Consider the following 16,291-nt stretch of genomic DNA (forward strand, 5'->3'; position numbering starts at 1 on the left):
GTACCATAATGTAAGACACTTAAACCCTTTTACATGAACAAGGGCTAAAGAACAGTGGCCTTATCTGGACTGCAGGCCGAAAACCCAAGTTTTTCAGGCCCACAAGAAACCCACATGCTAACTTATAAGTGGTCCACAGAAGCTAACCAAGAAAAAGCCACCTCTGCTGTCAGAAGGCTGACACTTGCTCTTTAAAAGTCTGCCCTCATGCAGTGGACAAACTTCAGGGGTCTACAGTGAAAGGAGGAGACCAAAAATTACTTCTGTGAAGTTACTCTCTTTTAACATCTTTATTATCTAAAGAGCTGCAAGAATCAGCTAGAGAAAACACTTGCTTATCCAATATAGATGGCTAGACATTCTCCTGGCCCTCACTACCCTGAGAAAATGCCTGGAACCAATCAACTCTTTTCTTTTGGGGGACTTTTAATTCTCATTAGAGCACAATAGCTGCAGAATGACAATTTCTTTTAGATTGGTTTCATCCCTTCTCCCTCAGTAAGGATCATTTTCCATGCTTTTCTTTTGCTCCCCCAAGTATCAGGGGAACCTCAACAGTCACCAGTGGGCCTCAGACTTACCTCTGAGAGTCTGTAGTCTCCACCCAGACCTTCTTCATATTCATTGTGAGACTTTGCCCGCATCAGTGTCACATTCCCATGATACTTGGACTCTGGTATATACTTGTCGGCAGCCTTCAGTTTATGATAAAAGGAAGCAGCGGCAAAGTTGAGTGCTTCACGATTGATATTTGTATGAATCTGAGTTATCAGGTCTGCAGCAGCATTCACACGAGCCTCCAGATCTTTCAGGGGGAGAAGAACCTCCAGCAGCTGGAAATATTAACATTTTTTTTTCCTATTAGTGTCAATATCTGAGAATCCATCTCCGTTAAATGAAAAACCACAGCCCTCTTGGGCAACATAAAGAGGTATTTAAAAAAAAAAAAAAGAAAGATAAACATTACCTTATTGTATTCAATGCCTGTAAATTGCTGAACAAAGGCACACAGTGCTTCAGTCTCCAACGCAGCCTCATTTCCTTGGGTGAGTTTGGCTCTGTAGCTCTGGAAGAGAGAGAAGAATGAAATGCAAACGTGAGAGGGATATGCTGAAGATAAAAACAGTTACAGAACAAAGGGCTTCAAACTGGGAAAAAGAGAAGGGAAAAAAAAAGGAGAAAAAAAAAGGATACACCGAAGCTTGCAGTGGGGGAGGACAATCCCTTGAGGACAGATTAGATAGCAAATCCACAGGTGGCAATTGCTAAGTGCCTAGTATCCTCTAGAAAGTACAACAAAAATGGAAAGGAAAGCTTAAGCGAGGTTTCCTAGTGTTCCTTCGTGAAGATCTTGTCTTGTGGGCTCCAGGATCTTCCAGAAGACGTACAAGTATTATGATTTATCATAGCAAGAGCAACATTTGTATCTTAGCCCTTGCCAGTTAATGAAGACCACCCCCCATATGCTTCCATCCTTCAGACATCCCTAAGGATCCACTGTCTACAGCTGTCTCCCAACTCCCCTATCGAGAAAAGTCTGTCAGCTTTTCACATGGCTCATACCTAGAATAGTAAGCTCCCAGAACATGAGCCTGACAACACGGGATGGTCCCCAGACAAAAAATCTCTTACCTGAGTGTACGCTGCCACAAAGGAATGAGACCCATCAAAGAGGAATAAACTGTTGAGAGCATGGGAAGCTATTTGTTGTGCTTGCAGCTGGGAGCACATTTCAAAGGCTACACAGGCACCGAAGGAATATCCAGCAATGCAGTAAGGTCCTTCAGGTTGTATCTGCTTCATACAGTCAATGTAATAGGCTGCCAGGCTCTGTATGCTGTCCAAGGGAGCAGCTAGAACATGGAAGTGAGTTAGAAACACGACAACTCGGTGAAAAGACACTAGCAGAGACAATTAACTTTCATGAGGTGAGACCCAACCCTACTGGAAACATCCAGGTTATTTTGAAAACAAGTTTCTAAACTATGGTTAGAAACTTACATTTTGGACAAGGAACAGTAATGTTCCTGGCTTTCCAAAGACAAAACAGAACAGCATGCCTTGTTTTTCTCCTGCATGCTTGTCTGTCAGCAGGGACTCAGTGCAACATCCAATTGTCCCATTTCCCCATACATAAACTCTTCAATCTAACTTAGTACTTCTCTTGTTACCCTATGCAGACTACAGGGGTGCTGAGGCTTGATCATCCAAGTTTAAGAGTCTAGAAACAAAGCTCTCTCTAAGGCAACTAAAATTCGGAATGTTGTGTTTACAAAATCAAGATGCTGAAGAACTGAAATACCTTTTGTGCACTGGAGCCCATAGCAGGGCATATGAAGCCTGGAGGCGAGAGTGTAGAAAACCGCAATGGACCCTTCAATGGGGTGAACAAGGAAAAGAGGCCGCTCTGTGCTCTGAACATCATTGAGACGTGTGACTGTTGGTCCTTCTGGGTTCACCAACAAGTTGTTCAAATCCAGTTTTGGAGGTTCACCCGGGCCTGTCTTCATTGGTTGGGATGGCTTCAGCTCTTTGAAGGGAAGCACACCAAACACAATTAGATTCAGGATCAGTCTTGGTCATGTAGCCATACTCCTAAAGGAGAATTTCAGAGCTGCTCCAGATTAGCTCATTGGCTCACTAAATCATCAGGGCACAGACACAGGGATCTTCCCATTGTCAGCTGCTCTGCAGCAACTGCATATGCTTTTAGCTTACAGTAAGCATGACATTACACTGCATATTCCTCAGACAGGTAAAAGGTCTCAAATTACATCCTGCATACAGCTGCATAAGAGCACTCATGCAGGCAGATACCAGCCAGGCAAGAAAGCAGCTTTCACGCTCTTTCTTACACCCTGGCCCCTGGAAATGATGGGCCTGACCCAATGCTCAATGCACTTCAGTAATATGTCTGTCACTTAAAAGCTCTTCAGCTATAACCTTATTTCATGATCTTATTTCACGATTTTATAGAGGCTCATGTCACTAGAGATGAAAGCAACAGATCGGAAGCTTAATTGTGTGGGCTCAGGTGACTGGTGGCAACCCTAATCCAGACACTATATATACCCTCTGCTGTCCCGGACTTGGAAGAAAGTTCACGCAGTTTGTTGATTGTAAGGAGTCGAATTTCTCTCATGGTCATAATGATGTCATAGTCTCTCTCCAGTGTCTGGCGCACTTCCACACCCATCAAGGAATCCAGGCCCAAGTCTGCCAACGAACTCTCAGCATTCAGACTACTCACATCACGGACACCTGAGAAAAAACAGCATGCTAACAAAAGGCTGATTTCTTTTCAGCTTTAGGCCTCTCTAGCCATCTTCTCAGCTTCCTTCTTTCTCCTAAAACCTGAAAAAACTGCAGCTACAGAGAACCTTTCAGGACCATCTAATGCTTTCACAACCCACCTCTTCTACAACCCACATCTGGTCATGTAGGACCTAGTCTTTAGAGTATGTGTTAAATGGGCACAGCTTTGTGACAGGGGATACATTAGTCCCAGCTAAATAGCTGTGAACATTGTCACTTCAGCTCTAGGCCAAGTTCAGAGCAGTCAGCTAGAAGAATTTCACATACTGGAGGCTCTAACTGAAACTGCAGTCCTAGGCCTAATGCAACTAATTCTCAGCTACAACATAAAATGAAACAGTTATCAGTGTCAATGATGGTTGATTGCAACACTTGACGTCTATCACATTGGAGGAGGCAGCGATTCCTCTAGTCTTTATCATCTCTTCCCCTTCAGTTTTCATACTGTTCAAGTCTCTCACCCTCTCCTTACCTGTAAAAGACTTCTCATAATTACACTTCCATCTACAGCTCTTCCTCCCTTCCTTCACCTGGTGCTGTCCCATGTTGCCACCCTTCCCACCATTAGGCTTCTTACTAGTTTCTCCCTTTCTTGTCCTCACACGCTCTCTCCTTCCAAACTAACCCTACAGCTGGTACAATTTCCCAGACACTTTCCTATGACTTCTAAAAGACATGACTGTTCTGAGGTCAGATCTGCTGTCAGTTACTGCATGCAATTCCTTAAGTAATACTCACTAGACTGTCTTTAATCTATCAGTACCTCTTCTGGTAGAAAACAGAGAATCAGTACACACTTCTGTCTGCAAAAGAGACAACTGAGGTGGGACATAGTAGAGTTGACAGAGATTCACTTTCAACACAAGACCAGGGGACACAATGGTAAAAGGAAGCAGGTTCAGAACAGACAGGAGGTCATGGTTAAGCTGTGGTTACTAGACGTTCACATGGGATGATGGACAAAGCTGGTAAGAGAATACTCTATCAGTTAGTCCTCAAGTATAAAAGCTACTTTTTGCAGCATGGGGACATCCCAAGGTGAACATTTGAAAGCTGGAATAGTACTCAGAGTTAGTCATGTATTTGCCTTATTATGCACTGTCACAGAATTTTGCTCCTGGGGGCTCTTCCTGTCGATTCCCCATTTGGAGAAAGGCACCAGTCCACTCTAAACAAAACCCAAGACACTGAAGTATGTGTGCATGTGCATGCAAACACAGTAAGGGAGAAAAGCCCACACTGAAGAAAAACTGATTACTGGAGAGGAGGAGCAGTGTAAAGGAAAAAAATAAACTAACAAACAGTCCCAACACCACCACCACACCCACACCACAGGATATCAGGAGGAGATGCTGAACAGAACACCTACAGCAGCAGCACTGGTTCCCAAAAGCACTGAGATGGTAGACACTGCCCAGCAGGGCTTGTCTGAGAGCACTTACCCAGGATGTGAGCGACAGCTTCTACAAGATCCCGTTGGCTGCCTCCTTCAGTTTTCACAGAGACTTTCTCTGCTAGGACAAAACTGGACATGACAGGATGAGGTTGATTCAGGAAGGTATCGAGCACCTCCAGGCATGAGCTGATTTGCTGGGGAATGGTTCCCCCGACGACAATCTCTCTGTTTCCCATTGTCTTCAGAAGGATACCCACATCACCAATGGCTCCCCACTGGATTGCCAGGCCTGGAGGAGAAATCAGAAGAAAAAACACACTAGGCAACTAACTAATGCACATGGCAGCAACAAAAGAGAGTTAAAAAACAGCTAAGCAAAGGCCTGTATTTCCTTTGTACTGTTAAATGGTCACTGTTCATTCACACACGAACGACTCAGGTTAACAGCTAAGAGGAAACAGCCTTCAACATTCATTATCATTCCAGACAAGTGCACAAGTTTCTGGTGAGCTGTTTTTGCGCTGGATGTTCGGTGAGATAGGTTATTCTGCATGAGTAAAGTCATCTTACCTGGGAGTCCATCATGATGTCGTTGCTCGCAGATACGCTCCATGGTAGAATTGGCAAAGCCATAATTACTTTGCCCAGCATTTCCTCTTCCACAGCTTACAGAGGAGAACACAACAAAATAGTCCAGGTCTGGACATTTCTTACGAGTCACCCTTGGAGCACAGCAGAAGAGAGAAACACCATCAGAAAAACCTGCTGACTGTGTGTTACCATGGAAGGCTAGTGCGAGACTAGAACGACTAAATTTGGTCAGCTCTGACTATAAAAGCAGTTTGTATTTGACCCTTCTACACACACTTACCAATCCAAATGAAGGGTTCCTGAATACTTGGGCTTGTTGACCTCCCAGAATAATTCTGGGGTCTGATTTTCAATCATGCCATCTCTAAGGACCTATTGGGGGAGGGGGAGAGAGAAAAGAAAATTAAAAAAAGGTGCAGTTTCAGTATCTCCAGTTTGTCAGTTTAAATTTGCCACGTGGTTTGAGATATGAGAGGATATCACTACACAATGCATTTTTGTAACTTTACAGTACAGACATATCCTGAACATGCTGAAATACGACAAGGACAACATGGCTTTTAGTAAGTGCTTTTTTCAGTACTGCCACTGCAGCCTTCATCTAGCAAGTTCTGTATGGGATTTTTCTTGTCCTCAGGGGTCTTTCATCTTATCCCAGAACTGAGCTCACTGGCCACATACTGTTGCTTCCCAAGTCAAGGGGCCAGACCCATAAGCCTTTAGACACCAGGTAAGGCCAAAGCAAAGTGTCCTTTGAAACGAGAGGCAATCGAAAACTGTATGAAGCCTGACTGCCCTCAATAAAAAAAAGTCACTTGAATGGCTGCTGTCTCTTACAGGTCCTGAGCATTTCTGTCACTTACCACAGCCAAATTAAAGATGCCTCCAACTGGGCCAAGCTGCAAAGCTTCTTCTATCAAGAGCTGTGTTCCTTCTAGTGTTCCAATATCACTGGTAGATACCAACACTTGGATCCCCAGTGCCTTCCACTCTCTAACACGTTTAGCCTGGTAACCTACAAAAAATGAAGGCTTCGGTTAACCTGCTCCTTACACTTTTCTGACTAGATAGGGACTGAACAGCTAATTAATTCCTGATTCAACTACAAGACAAAAATTGGATAAAACTTGAATAGTAGAGAGAAATCACTTGTTTCAGAAATATTCTAAGTAGATCAAAGTGGAGAACAGAGTCAGGAGAAGGTAAGGTAGTGGCAGGAAGAAAAAGTATAACAGTGAAGGGAAGTTGACAAGAATTTGGGTACCGAGACAGGAAAGAACGGCCACATTAGAGCAAGACAACAGATTACAGTAGCACAACTAGAACTTCAGAAGTAGAAGTATTTGATCTCTGTGTTTGCACAAGTGGTGCAATTTTGAACTTGCCAATAGAAAGGAGAAATCTGTAGAGACAGAAAGAAGTTTGGTTATGACTGAATTTGCATGAGGAAACACTGAAAACTACCACTGATAAGAAATCTCAGTGCTGCCACTGTAATCAAACTAACGGCTTAAACGGAGTAAAAATGCTTACTGATGTTATCAGTTAGTAGGGCACATCTTTACAGATGAGCTATCTGAAGGAGCAAGAGCAAATATCCACACATACAACTTGAGGGACAGAGTATCAAGGAGTTTATAGGCCTTTCCTTGTGGCATGTGATCACCAGCCGCTGGACAAGTCAGGGAGGTAGCCAGATACAGACTTTGTAGGGGGGTAAAAGTAAAGCTGCAGAAAAAATCCTGCGTAAGGGAGAAAATGCGTTGATAGAATTAGGAAGCATAAAAAAAGAGGAAGTAGTTGGAAAAGAGGTCAAGTTAAAAGATACTTCCTATTTTAGAATAAAGGGGACAATAGCTTGTTTGAAGTGAAAGAATACATACATGAGAGGAAAGAAAAGAAATCAAGACATTAATATTTGCTGGTAGGACACTTAAAAACAGAGAGAAACTACAAATTCACCTTTCCTTTACAATTTTTGCTTACCAGTTCGTATGCCAGAACGAGATGTCAGTATAAGCTTCTGTGCTCCTCTCTCAACCAGCCACTGTGCCAACTCAAGCCCAAATCCTCCTAGGCCTCCTGTGATGATGTAAGACTTGGTAGATGGGCAGGAGGTTCGGGAGATGGCAGAGATTTTAACTGGTTCAGACCTTCTTAAAGGATGTTCCTCTTCCTCTTCTTGGACCTTTGCCCCGCAAGGAAAAAAAAAAAAGAAAAAAAGAAAAAAAAAAAGAAGAAAAAGTAGTTAAGATCGGCTACACAATGCATTTCTTATCGTTCCATGCTACGCTCCTCCAGTCAATGGGAATGAATCTCTTAGAATCAGAGTGACGGACCTCACAGTTAAATTTGTTACAGTGTCAGCAGTAAAAACAGTAACGCTGTGCTGTCCTAGTTATACAGCTTCGACCTGAACTGGATCAAAATATCCAATATAGTCACCTACAGAGGATGACAGATGCATCAGAGAATCAAAGTCGTTATCTCATTACCTTGATCATAACTTTGCCAATATGTTTTCCTTGTGCCATGAACCTGAAGGCAGCTTCTACCTCTTCTTTGTTGAAGACTGTGCTCCTCAGGGGCTTTACTACACCATCTTTTATGCCTTTCTTCAACAACTCTGATACTAGTTCCCACTCCTGGTTTCCCGCATCAAAGATTGCATCTAGTAGTATCCCATGAAATGCCACGTTCTTGAGGAAGAGAGCCATTCCTAGAAAAAGCAACTTGGTTATGACCTGATACTGCTGACATTTCAAAACAGTCTATCTTCTGCTTCAGAAACATTTTTGTGGAGGTCAGTAGTGTAAGATTGAGGAGTAAAGCAGTCATTAGCTGCTAGAATTATACATTTTCCAAACTCCTTCCTGCATATACTCTCTAAATGCTATATTAATTAGGTTGTTCTCTTACAAGCAGACCAATTTAACAGAAACTCCACTCACAAAAATAGTGAGTCAAGAGGACAAGTTATAATATGGTCAGTCTGATACTGAAAAGGACATTTTGTGTCTAGTGACAGCTGAGTTAGAATCACGAGGAGCTAGAGTCCCACGTACATCCCGTCCATCTCCACAGGAAACTCTTGCCCACAGGAAGTTTTCTATGATGCTAGGATCTTTTGAAATTTAATTAGAATAAGAAAGGAAACTGTCAACACTTGCTATATGCAGTCATTCTACAACAGAAGAACATTCTTGTCATTTTTCACCAACACATCACATTGCAATATTCCAATTTGTTTTCCAATCCAAAAGAAATCAGGTTAAACTTGCCCAAGTGCCATCAAAAACTGGGAGGGCTCTGGGGGTGCTGCGGGGCAGCAGCTCAGCAGGAGGCGGCAGCGTGCCCTGGCACCAGGAGGGCAAACGGCATCTCGAGGGGGCCTCAAACCCAGCACGGCCAGCCAGGCAAGAGAGGGCAGTGTCCTCACCTGGAGCACTGCATGGTTTTGGGCCCCTCAATTTAAAAGGGGTGTGAAGGTACTTGAATGCATCCAGAGGAAGGGGCAAAGCAGCAGGTGAAGGGCTGGAAGGCACATCCTGTGGAGGTGCAGCTAAGGACTTCAGGTTTGTCTAGTCTGGAGAGAAGGAGGCCGAGGGGCAACCTCATTGCTCCCTGCAGCTTCCTGAGGAGGGGACATGGAGAGGGAGGTGCTGAGCTCTGCTCCCTGGGATCCAGTGACAGGACATGTGGAAATGGCTCAAAGCTGCATCAGGGGAGGTTCAGACTAGATATTAGGAAACATTTCTTTACCTAAAGGGTGGTCAAACACTGGAACAGACCTCCTAGAGAGGTGGTTGATGCACCATTGCCCGTTGGTGTTTAAGAGGCATTTGGAAAATGCCCTTAAATAATGTGCTTTAATTTTTGGTCAACCCTGAAGCTGTCAGGCAATCGGACTAGATGATCGTTGCAGGTCCCTTCCAACTGGAACTATCATATTCTATTAAAAGTGGCACAGATACTTAGTGAAACCACAAATTAAGGTTCTTGCAAGATCAGGTTCTCTGTAGGTATCTGAACAATTCCAATTACTTTCACTCTACAAATGATCAAGTTTACCCAGAACAGAGAGCAAAACTGCAGCTTGTATAGCTATGAACTTCATTTGCTAAGTTTTACAGTGCACTCATATTACAAATGGATATGTTACATCCCCAAAAGTTTAGAAGTCCAACAGATATATGAAATCTGCAAGCTAACAGACACAGTGGTAACGAGTGCCATAGTGAAGTGAATGCTGCTTCTTACTGTCTTCCTGCCCAAACACTTTGTAGGCAACTTGTCATATACTGGTTTTAAAGACTCTGAGGAAGATAACTTATTTTGCAAGTTTTATGCAGGCTTCCAGAAAAATGCGGAGTGCCCTGCTTCTCCAAGAAGCTATTTGTTGAAAAGACCACATAAATTGTTAGTGATAAAAGGGAAACAAGTATTCCAGCTAAAAGCTTTTCTAAATTTGAAGATTAATCTGTGTTAAGATAGTATATACGTTGTACTGTCATGCTTGCTTAAAGCTAGTGAGATATATTTCCTGATGCCCCATCTTACCAAGCTGACTGTTGTTAGACAGATCAAATTTGCCTATTTCCAAAAAGCGCCCGTGTCGCGCAAGACAACGGAGACTGGCTTGGAGCTTCTCTTCTGCCAAGGAATTTAACACGAGGTTGACACCTGCAATGAAAGGAGAAGCAGCTATTTAATAAACTCAACTCTCCTAAGAGCCTAACCCTGTTATTCTAGTGACTCATTTTGTCTTTAGAAAGTGGAATGGCATAGTGTGGCATAGCTGACAAAAGAAGGAAAAATATTCCTTGAACTTACCTTTCCCATTGGTAACTCGCAGTATATGTTGCTCAAAGGTAGTATTTCGGGAGCTAGCAAAGCTATTAGCATCCAGCTGTGGGAATCTTGCTTGGAGATATTCGCGTTTCTCAGTGGAGCCTGGAAGTAGAGGACAGGTTGAATGATGCCAGTGCTCTTACGTTAAGTTTTATTATGATGAAACAGCCCACTTTCATCTGCACATCTTTTGCCAAGGACTTTAAGTCTGAGCAGCCATCAAGCGCTTGCTTCAAAGCTCTCAGGCTCTCAAGGTATCAAACCTTAGGACAAAGGCTGTCTAGTTGTTACTGCTCATGAGTAACAATGAGCTAGAGCAAGGACAGAAACAGACCAAGCCTTACAATGCATAGACATTATTTGATCACATTACTGAATTTAAAATGAAGAAGCCTTGATCTTCTTTTGTACTTTTGATTATATACTGTACAGAGGTAGATAAATTTGTCTGTGCTGTGGAATTTTCAAGTGCACAGTCAGTAGCTGTATTTACCATGTATCATATTCTCAGTCTAGAAACTAGATCAAAGTTACAGGAGATCATATTGGGGGACAAAAGTATATACATAAATATGTATTTTTATATATAAACACATGTGTGTGCACACACACTTCCTCTCTCTATTATACATATGTAATTATTTTTTCCCCCGTGCCACTGGACCCTCAGTACTCACCTATGGTAGCAAAGACACGGCAGCCCATGCTCAGGGCAATGGCAATGGCTGCTTGGCCCACACCTCCTGAGCCAGAATGAATAAGGACACTCTCACCCTTCTTCATACCACCTCGAACCACCAAAGCATAATAAGCAGTGGCATAAACCACGGGCACTGAAGCTGCTTCTTCCAGAGTCCTAAGAAACAGAGTGAAAGACAGAAGGTATCTTTAGCCTTGGAAAAGACTACTAGATTCTCCCAATGAAATTCGCTTTTCTCCAATGGAAAGGTTAAACTGCTGAGATAGACCAAAAAGTATAAACAGTTCTCAAGCGTACAGCAGACTGCCACAGCTGCCAAGCACAGACAAGAGTCTCATCCTTCTGCAAAAATATTTCAGTAACTGACCAGTAACATAACTAACACCAAAATCCCAGTGTATACTGAAACACGTGGAGCTAAGAGCCCAAGAGATGAGAACCTTGTGCAAGACACTGTACAAAAACTAGTGCAATTCCTGCAGGGAATCAGCCAAATCCTACAGCTGCTCAGGAGACTATAGCTCTGATGTTATTTCCCAGAGGGAATCTACCCACTGTGCAGTACTCTGGGCTGATCAGGGCTGTCAGCCTCAGGCAGGAAGACAAATCTTAACCACATACACAAACCAGAAAACAGAAGTTGACCTACCAGTTTTTAGGCACCTCCCACAGAAACCTCTTGTCACAGTCTACCACTGTAGCCAGCCCCTTTGCTGGCAGCAATCCCATCACCCTTCTTCCAGCCAGGTCCCGTCCAGAGAACTCCATGCCCAACATGCACTGCTGCAAAGCCCAGTTACCTGAAAGAACGTTACCATCTTTTACAAAAGAAATTTCTCTTCAAAAATCTCTTAGTCAAGAATTTACTACAACGGTAGTCCCTGAAAGTTAGAACCTCAGAGACAGAAAGAGTGCTGGGATTTATCTACTATGTACAAAGTTCATAAGTCACCACAGTTAATTTCTTACTATAAGAGTAGCAGAAAAGGACTTGGTTTCATTAAATCTTACTCTTTATCCTTGATGATACTGCTTTAGTTTTCAATTTTAATCTGAAATTTTATGGAAACATCTTGTTTCAGAGGCAATTTTGTCTCTCTGAAAACGAATGATACATAAGCTAGAAAGTATGATTACAGCAAAAATGTGCTGTGAAACCTTAATTTTTGCAAACACCCATTTTAGGCAGAGACTAATCTCAGTCATGAAGGGCAACCCAGCTCTAGTCAAGTTGCCCATAAGAATCCCCAAACACACTTTTTACATCTTCTGCCCCCTCTCCTTTAAATACAGCTTTAAAACAATTTAATGGACATTACATTAATTCTTAACTCACTATGAGCAAGATATTACCACCTTTGTTCTGTAGACAGGAGATTATTTCACCTTGTATTTTTCTCCCCTAAAAGCAAAGCAGGTCCAGTAGCATGACAGCATGAAACTTCAACATTCTCATCATGGTATGTACCTTACCCATCTCTGGAACCTCCATCAAGTGTGCTTCACCTCACACTTGATATCTAGGCAACAGAACTAGCAATGTTTCCTCACAGCAAGGTTTATTCATTTTGCCATATGAAAAATGGGACTGCAATGGGAAGTAGAACTTACAAGTTTTTGGTGCACAGTCCTGCAGCAGGGCTACTTCCTTTTCAAAAGTATACTTTCTTGCTAAACAAAACCTGATACGCACTTTAGCCAGTGCATAACTAACATTCAGGAGATTATGTAAGTTCTAGAACAGTAACACATAAATACATTTTCTTCTCGTGTAATTTTAACTCACCAGGGATAGCATCTGGTGAAAGCTTCCCTGTGGCCAGCATAATGTCCCGGAAGTTGAGAGATGCATAATAGACTTTGCAGAGTTGAACATTGGGGTTAGTTGTGTGGAAGTGTCGAAGTGGGGAGACAATCCAATGAAGAGATGAGAGGTCTCCACGAGTCAACACATTTACATAGGCATGTTCTGTTAACTCCTGAGGTTGTGCTGCAGAAGAGGCAACAATAAGAACTTTACACACATTAACACAGGCACACACTTTCCAGAATGAGTAAACTTCTTGTGTATCCTCCATCTGCTCTCCAGAAAGCCCTTTCTTACCCTACAATACTACCCATAACCTAAATAGCTCATCCCTCCTCCTGGCACCAGAGCGTGCTACTGCTCCAGCTCAGAGTGAACAGAAAAAATCCAAATTATCCATTAAAAAAAATAATAATAAAAAATAATTGTAGGAACAACAGCTACTCATTTTCTATTCCAAGTCCATTCAGACTCAAGGCCCTGCAAGTGATCCTCAGACCTCAGAAGAGTTACCTTGCTGCAACGGGAGATGCCTGAAGGAGCCCCACTTCCCATCACGGTACACATTCATCACCAGGTCCCTCTGAACAATCTCCTGCATCTCCAGGGAAGAAAGACTTGTGGGTGGGACAGCTGATGAAGGGTTCAAGTTGGAAACGAACACACACCTAGAAGCCAAGAGTTGTCATTTTTACTACAGGCCTGAAAAGAAGCTAACACAAAAATATCTCATCTCTAACTGACTCAAGGGCACACTTATGTACCTGATTCTGTGGCCTTCTGCTTCAAGGCGGAGGCAGTTCACCATTCCCAGAATTCCCGAGTTCCCACAACTGGTGGCAGTCAACCACACAGGCTGCTCCAATGGGTCAGCCAACACCTCCTACAGGACAAACACCAAACTGTTTTACTAGGAACCACAGAAAGCAAATAGCCATTGTATCCTTAAGGCAGGGATGAATAACTTCTATTTTAAGAAAAGGAACACACATAGACACACACTTCTTTTAACACTGCTAAGTATTTCATTTAGAAAGTGTAATGATTTGTAAATTCAGATACCCAGGACAAAGAAATTCTCACCTTTAAAGATTCAACCCACTTATAATGGGTCTCATCTATTGGCAGAAAAACGGGTGTTTTGGCAGGGGCTTGCCGACGACACAGGAAAATAACTGAGCCAAAGAATGATTTCTTCATGGCAACCAGATTCAGTGAGGTTTTGCTGAATATGCCCTCCCACTGTGCCTGTCAAACCAGGTAGAACAACAATTAACAGGAAAGTCAATTAAAAATACAAGTCACACCTCTGCTTCATGTTGAATCTCCTCAAAGACAGCTTCACCAGGAACAACAGGCACCGTCCACCTCTTTCTTACTTTTGCTTGAAATCTTGGCATCTGTTCTGTATTGTCTCAGTACAAACAAATATTTGACTAACATAACAGTATTTTATCCATGTCTAGACTGTTCCTTCTTCCCTAAAAGATTCTCAGAAAGCAGAAGTACAACTATCTCAAAGTCCTGGTTAGGGAACTAGTCTTATCACACTACCAGAGTGGGGGGAAAAAAAAAAAGCAGTGACCATGCTGTCAAATCCCATACGGTATTTGAATGTGAACAGCAGTAACGCAATCTGTTTGTCTGTGGAGGTGTGCAACACAAAAAATTAACAGAAGTGGAGAATTGGAAAGACTGAGTTTAGATGTTACCAGTCTGTGTCACGTAAACCCTGTCTGCAACAGAAAAACTAAAGCAGGACAGAGAAAACATGAAAAACCAAGTCATCCAAATCCTTCAGCTTCAGGGGGGTGGGGAGAAGCAACCAACCACAAGCAAGGAAAAGGCACCTATACACTTAAGTTACATTGAAATAGCACTTCAGAAAAACAAAAGAATGAAAATGCATGTATGGCATACCCAGAAACATCAAGGTTCTACTATCTGAACAAAATAAAGGTGATTGCAGGCTCTTAGAAAAGCATCCATTTGCTTTTCATATGCCAGGCACAGAACAGCGGAAGGTTTTTACAGCGTGACCCCTTACATCGAGGACTAGGGACAATGTCCCTATCTAGAAAACTTTAAGAACTATATCAAGTCCTGCCCACTCTTGCCTGCGCCACATCATTTTCTTTAGAGAAAGTGCATTCAACTTGCATCTATCTTATCCGAGGGTTTTGCTAATACCAGGCTACTGACACTTATGACAGATCTAGGTTTTAAGTTGTCAGCTTCAGTAGCATCTCACAGTCTTCTTTTTACCCCCCTCTTTACTGGGCAAGATGTAAAGCTGAAGAACTCACCCTTTTCTTCTCAGATCTCCTTGAAAAATCTTTGTGGAAAGCGAAGGGCTAGAATCCATGTCATTGCAAAATTCAAAATCCAACTACCTCACTCCGGAATTATAAACAAAGAATTTTAGAAGTGCTACTCTCTTCTTATTCTAAAACAAGAGCTGAGAGGCTACAGCCCCTCAAACCAGGAATAACACCTATGTTCTGTAGAGGGGCAGTTTCCCATTACTGCTTGGTCTAACAGCTGCCAAGAGGAAGTCACGTCCCAGCGCCCACCCGTACCCTTGCCACTTGCTCTCCTCCTCCTGCGCCAGCATTGGCATTAGTTCTGCATGACATACTGGATTGCAGATATAAAGCAGACACCCTCCCCCCTGCCTATGCTTCTGAGGACTTATTTTGCTGTATCTCATTATGGGATCAGATAAAGTGGGGAGGAAGGGAAGAGAGGAAGGAAGGAAGAAGAACAAAATAAAAGTACAAGAGAAAAGCCTTCCTTTCTGGGAGCACTTCAGTGTTAGAAGAACATTACCAGTTTGTAAAGTCTCACTCCCAGCAGTGATATCAAAAGGAAAAGAGATATTCTGATACTGAAGCATTTTAGGATCCTATTGTGATAGAGCTGTACCCCACCCAACAACGCAGCACATTATTTTACTATAAAAGAATTGTCCTAGCTAGTGTTTTCACACAGATTATACAGATATACAAGTGACAATGAATAATTTTCCAAGGCTCTCCTGACTGAACTCAGAGTTTACTCTCTCAACCTATTACATGGAAATTCACTACTCTTCTAAAGAAATGTTTATGACATAGTCCTGCAGAGGGCCTCAATGGGAAGTGAGGTAAGTGACGTCTACTCAACATTCATCACAAGAGCATTTGCAAGCAGCAAACTCCAGACTATTCACTGAGAAAGTATTTGTCCTTCCATGAGGCTTACCTCACTCAGGAAGCTGTGTTTCTGCTGTAGATCTGGACTTGTAAGGAAACCGACAATTTCTCCAAGAGTTTCTCCTTTAAGAAGGGTGTGTAGCAAAACAAACCCTCCTTCTTTCACTGCAGCTGCCAAATTAGAGACAATTTCGGTGGTGTTCCCTAGAACACTTGTTGAACAGTTGTACACCACCAAGTCAGCACTGGTCAGATTTCCAGAGGGAAGGCTAGATGGATCCCACTGGCTAAAGGAAACTCCATCTTGTAGCTCTGTTTCATTAGGTGAAAGAGTTTCCAGGATGCGGTCAGTGGCAATGTAGTCCACCTGCAACAGGGGCTGAGTATTCAAAATACTTTTGACACGAGAGAAAAGATGTCCACTTCCTGCAAGAGCC

The 16,291-nt window shown here is 42.7% G+C and overlaps 1 protein-coding gene across 1 annotated transcript in view; it reads right to left on the reverse strand.

Moving 5' to 3' along the window:
• The window catches only part of FASN (fatty acid synthase), a 44,640-nt gene that overhangs the window by 3,509 nt on the left and 24,840 nt on the right, over positions 1-16,291 (reverse strand). Inside the window, exons 23-42 of the mRNA XM_074889681.1 lie at positions 15,904-16,290; positions 13,744-13,908; positions 13,425-13,543; positions 13,174-13,328; positions 12,640-12,843; positions 11,503-11,653; positions 10,831-11,009; positions 10,136-10,255; positions 9,863-9,985; positions 7,798-8,021; positions 7,289-7,490; positions 6,166-6,317; positions 5,583-5,674; positions 5,282-5,433; positions 4,758-5,000; positions 3,073-3,261; positions 2,303-2,530; positions 1,633-1,853; positions 968-1,066; positions 582-833 (exon numbers count right to left, since the gene is read on the reverse strand). Of these exons, the coding sequence (XP_074745782.1) occupies positions 582-833; positions 968-1,066; positions 1,633-1,853; positions 2,303-2,530; positions 3,073-3,261; positions 4,758-5,000; positions 5,282-5,433; positions 5,583-5,674; positions 6,166-6,317; positions 7,289-7,490; positions 7,798-8,021; positions 9,863-9,985; positions 10,136-10,255; positions 10,831-11,009; positions 11,503-11,653; positions 12,640-12,843; positions 13,174-13,328; positions 13,425-13,543; positions 13,744-13,908; positions 15,904-16,290 (3,657 nt within the window). The remainder of the gene's footprint in view (positions 1-581; positions 834-967; positions 1,067-1,632; positions 1,854-2,302; positions 2,531-3,072; positions 3,262-4,757; positions 5,001-5,281; positions 5,434-5,582; positions 5,675-6,165; positions 6,318-7,288; positions 7,491-7,797; positions 8,022-9,862; positions 9,986-10,135; positions 10,256-10,830; positions 11,010-11,502; positions 11,654-12,639; positions 12,844-13,173; positions 13,329-13,424; positions 13,544-13,743; positions 13,909-15,903; position 16,291) is intronic.

The sequence above is a fragment of the Strix uralensis genome, chromosome 19 (genome assembly GCF_047716275.1).
Source record: "Strix uralensis isolate ZFMK-TIS-50842 chromosome 19, bStrUra1, whole genome shotgun sequence".
Taxonomy (NCBI): Eukaryota; Metazoa; Chordata; class Aves; order Strigiformes; family Strigidae; genus Strix; species Strix uralensis.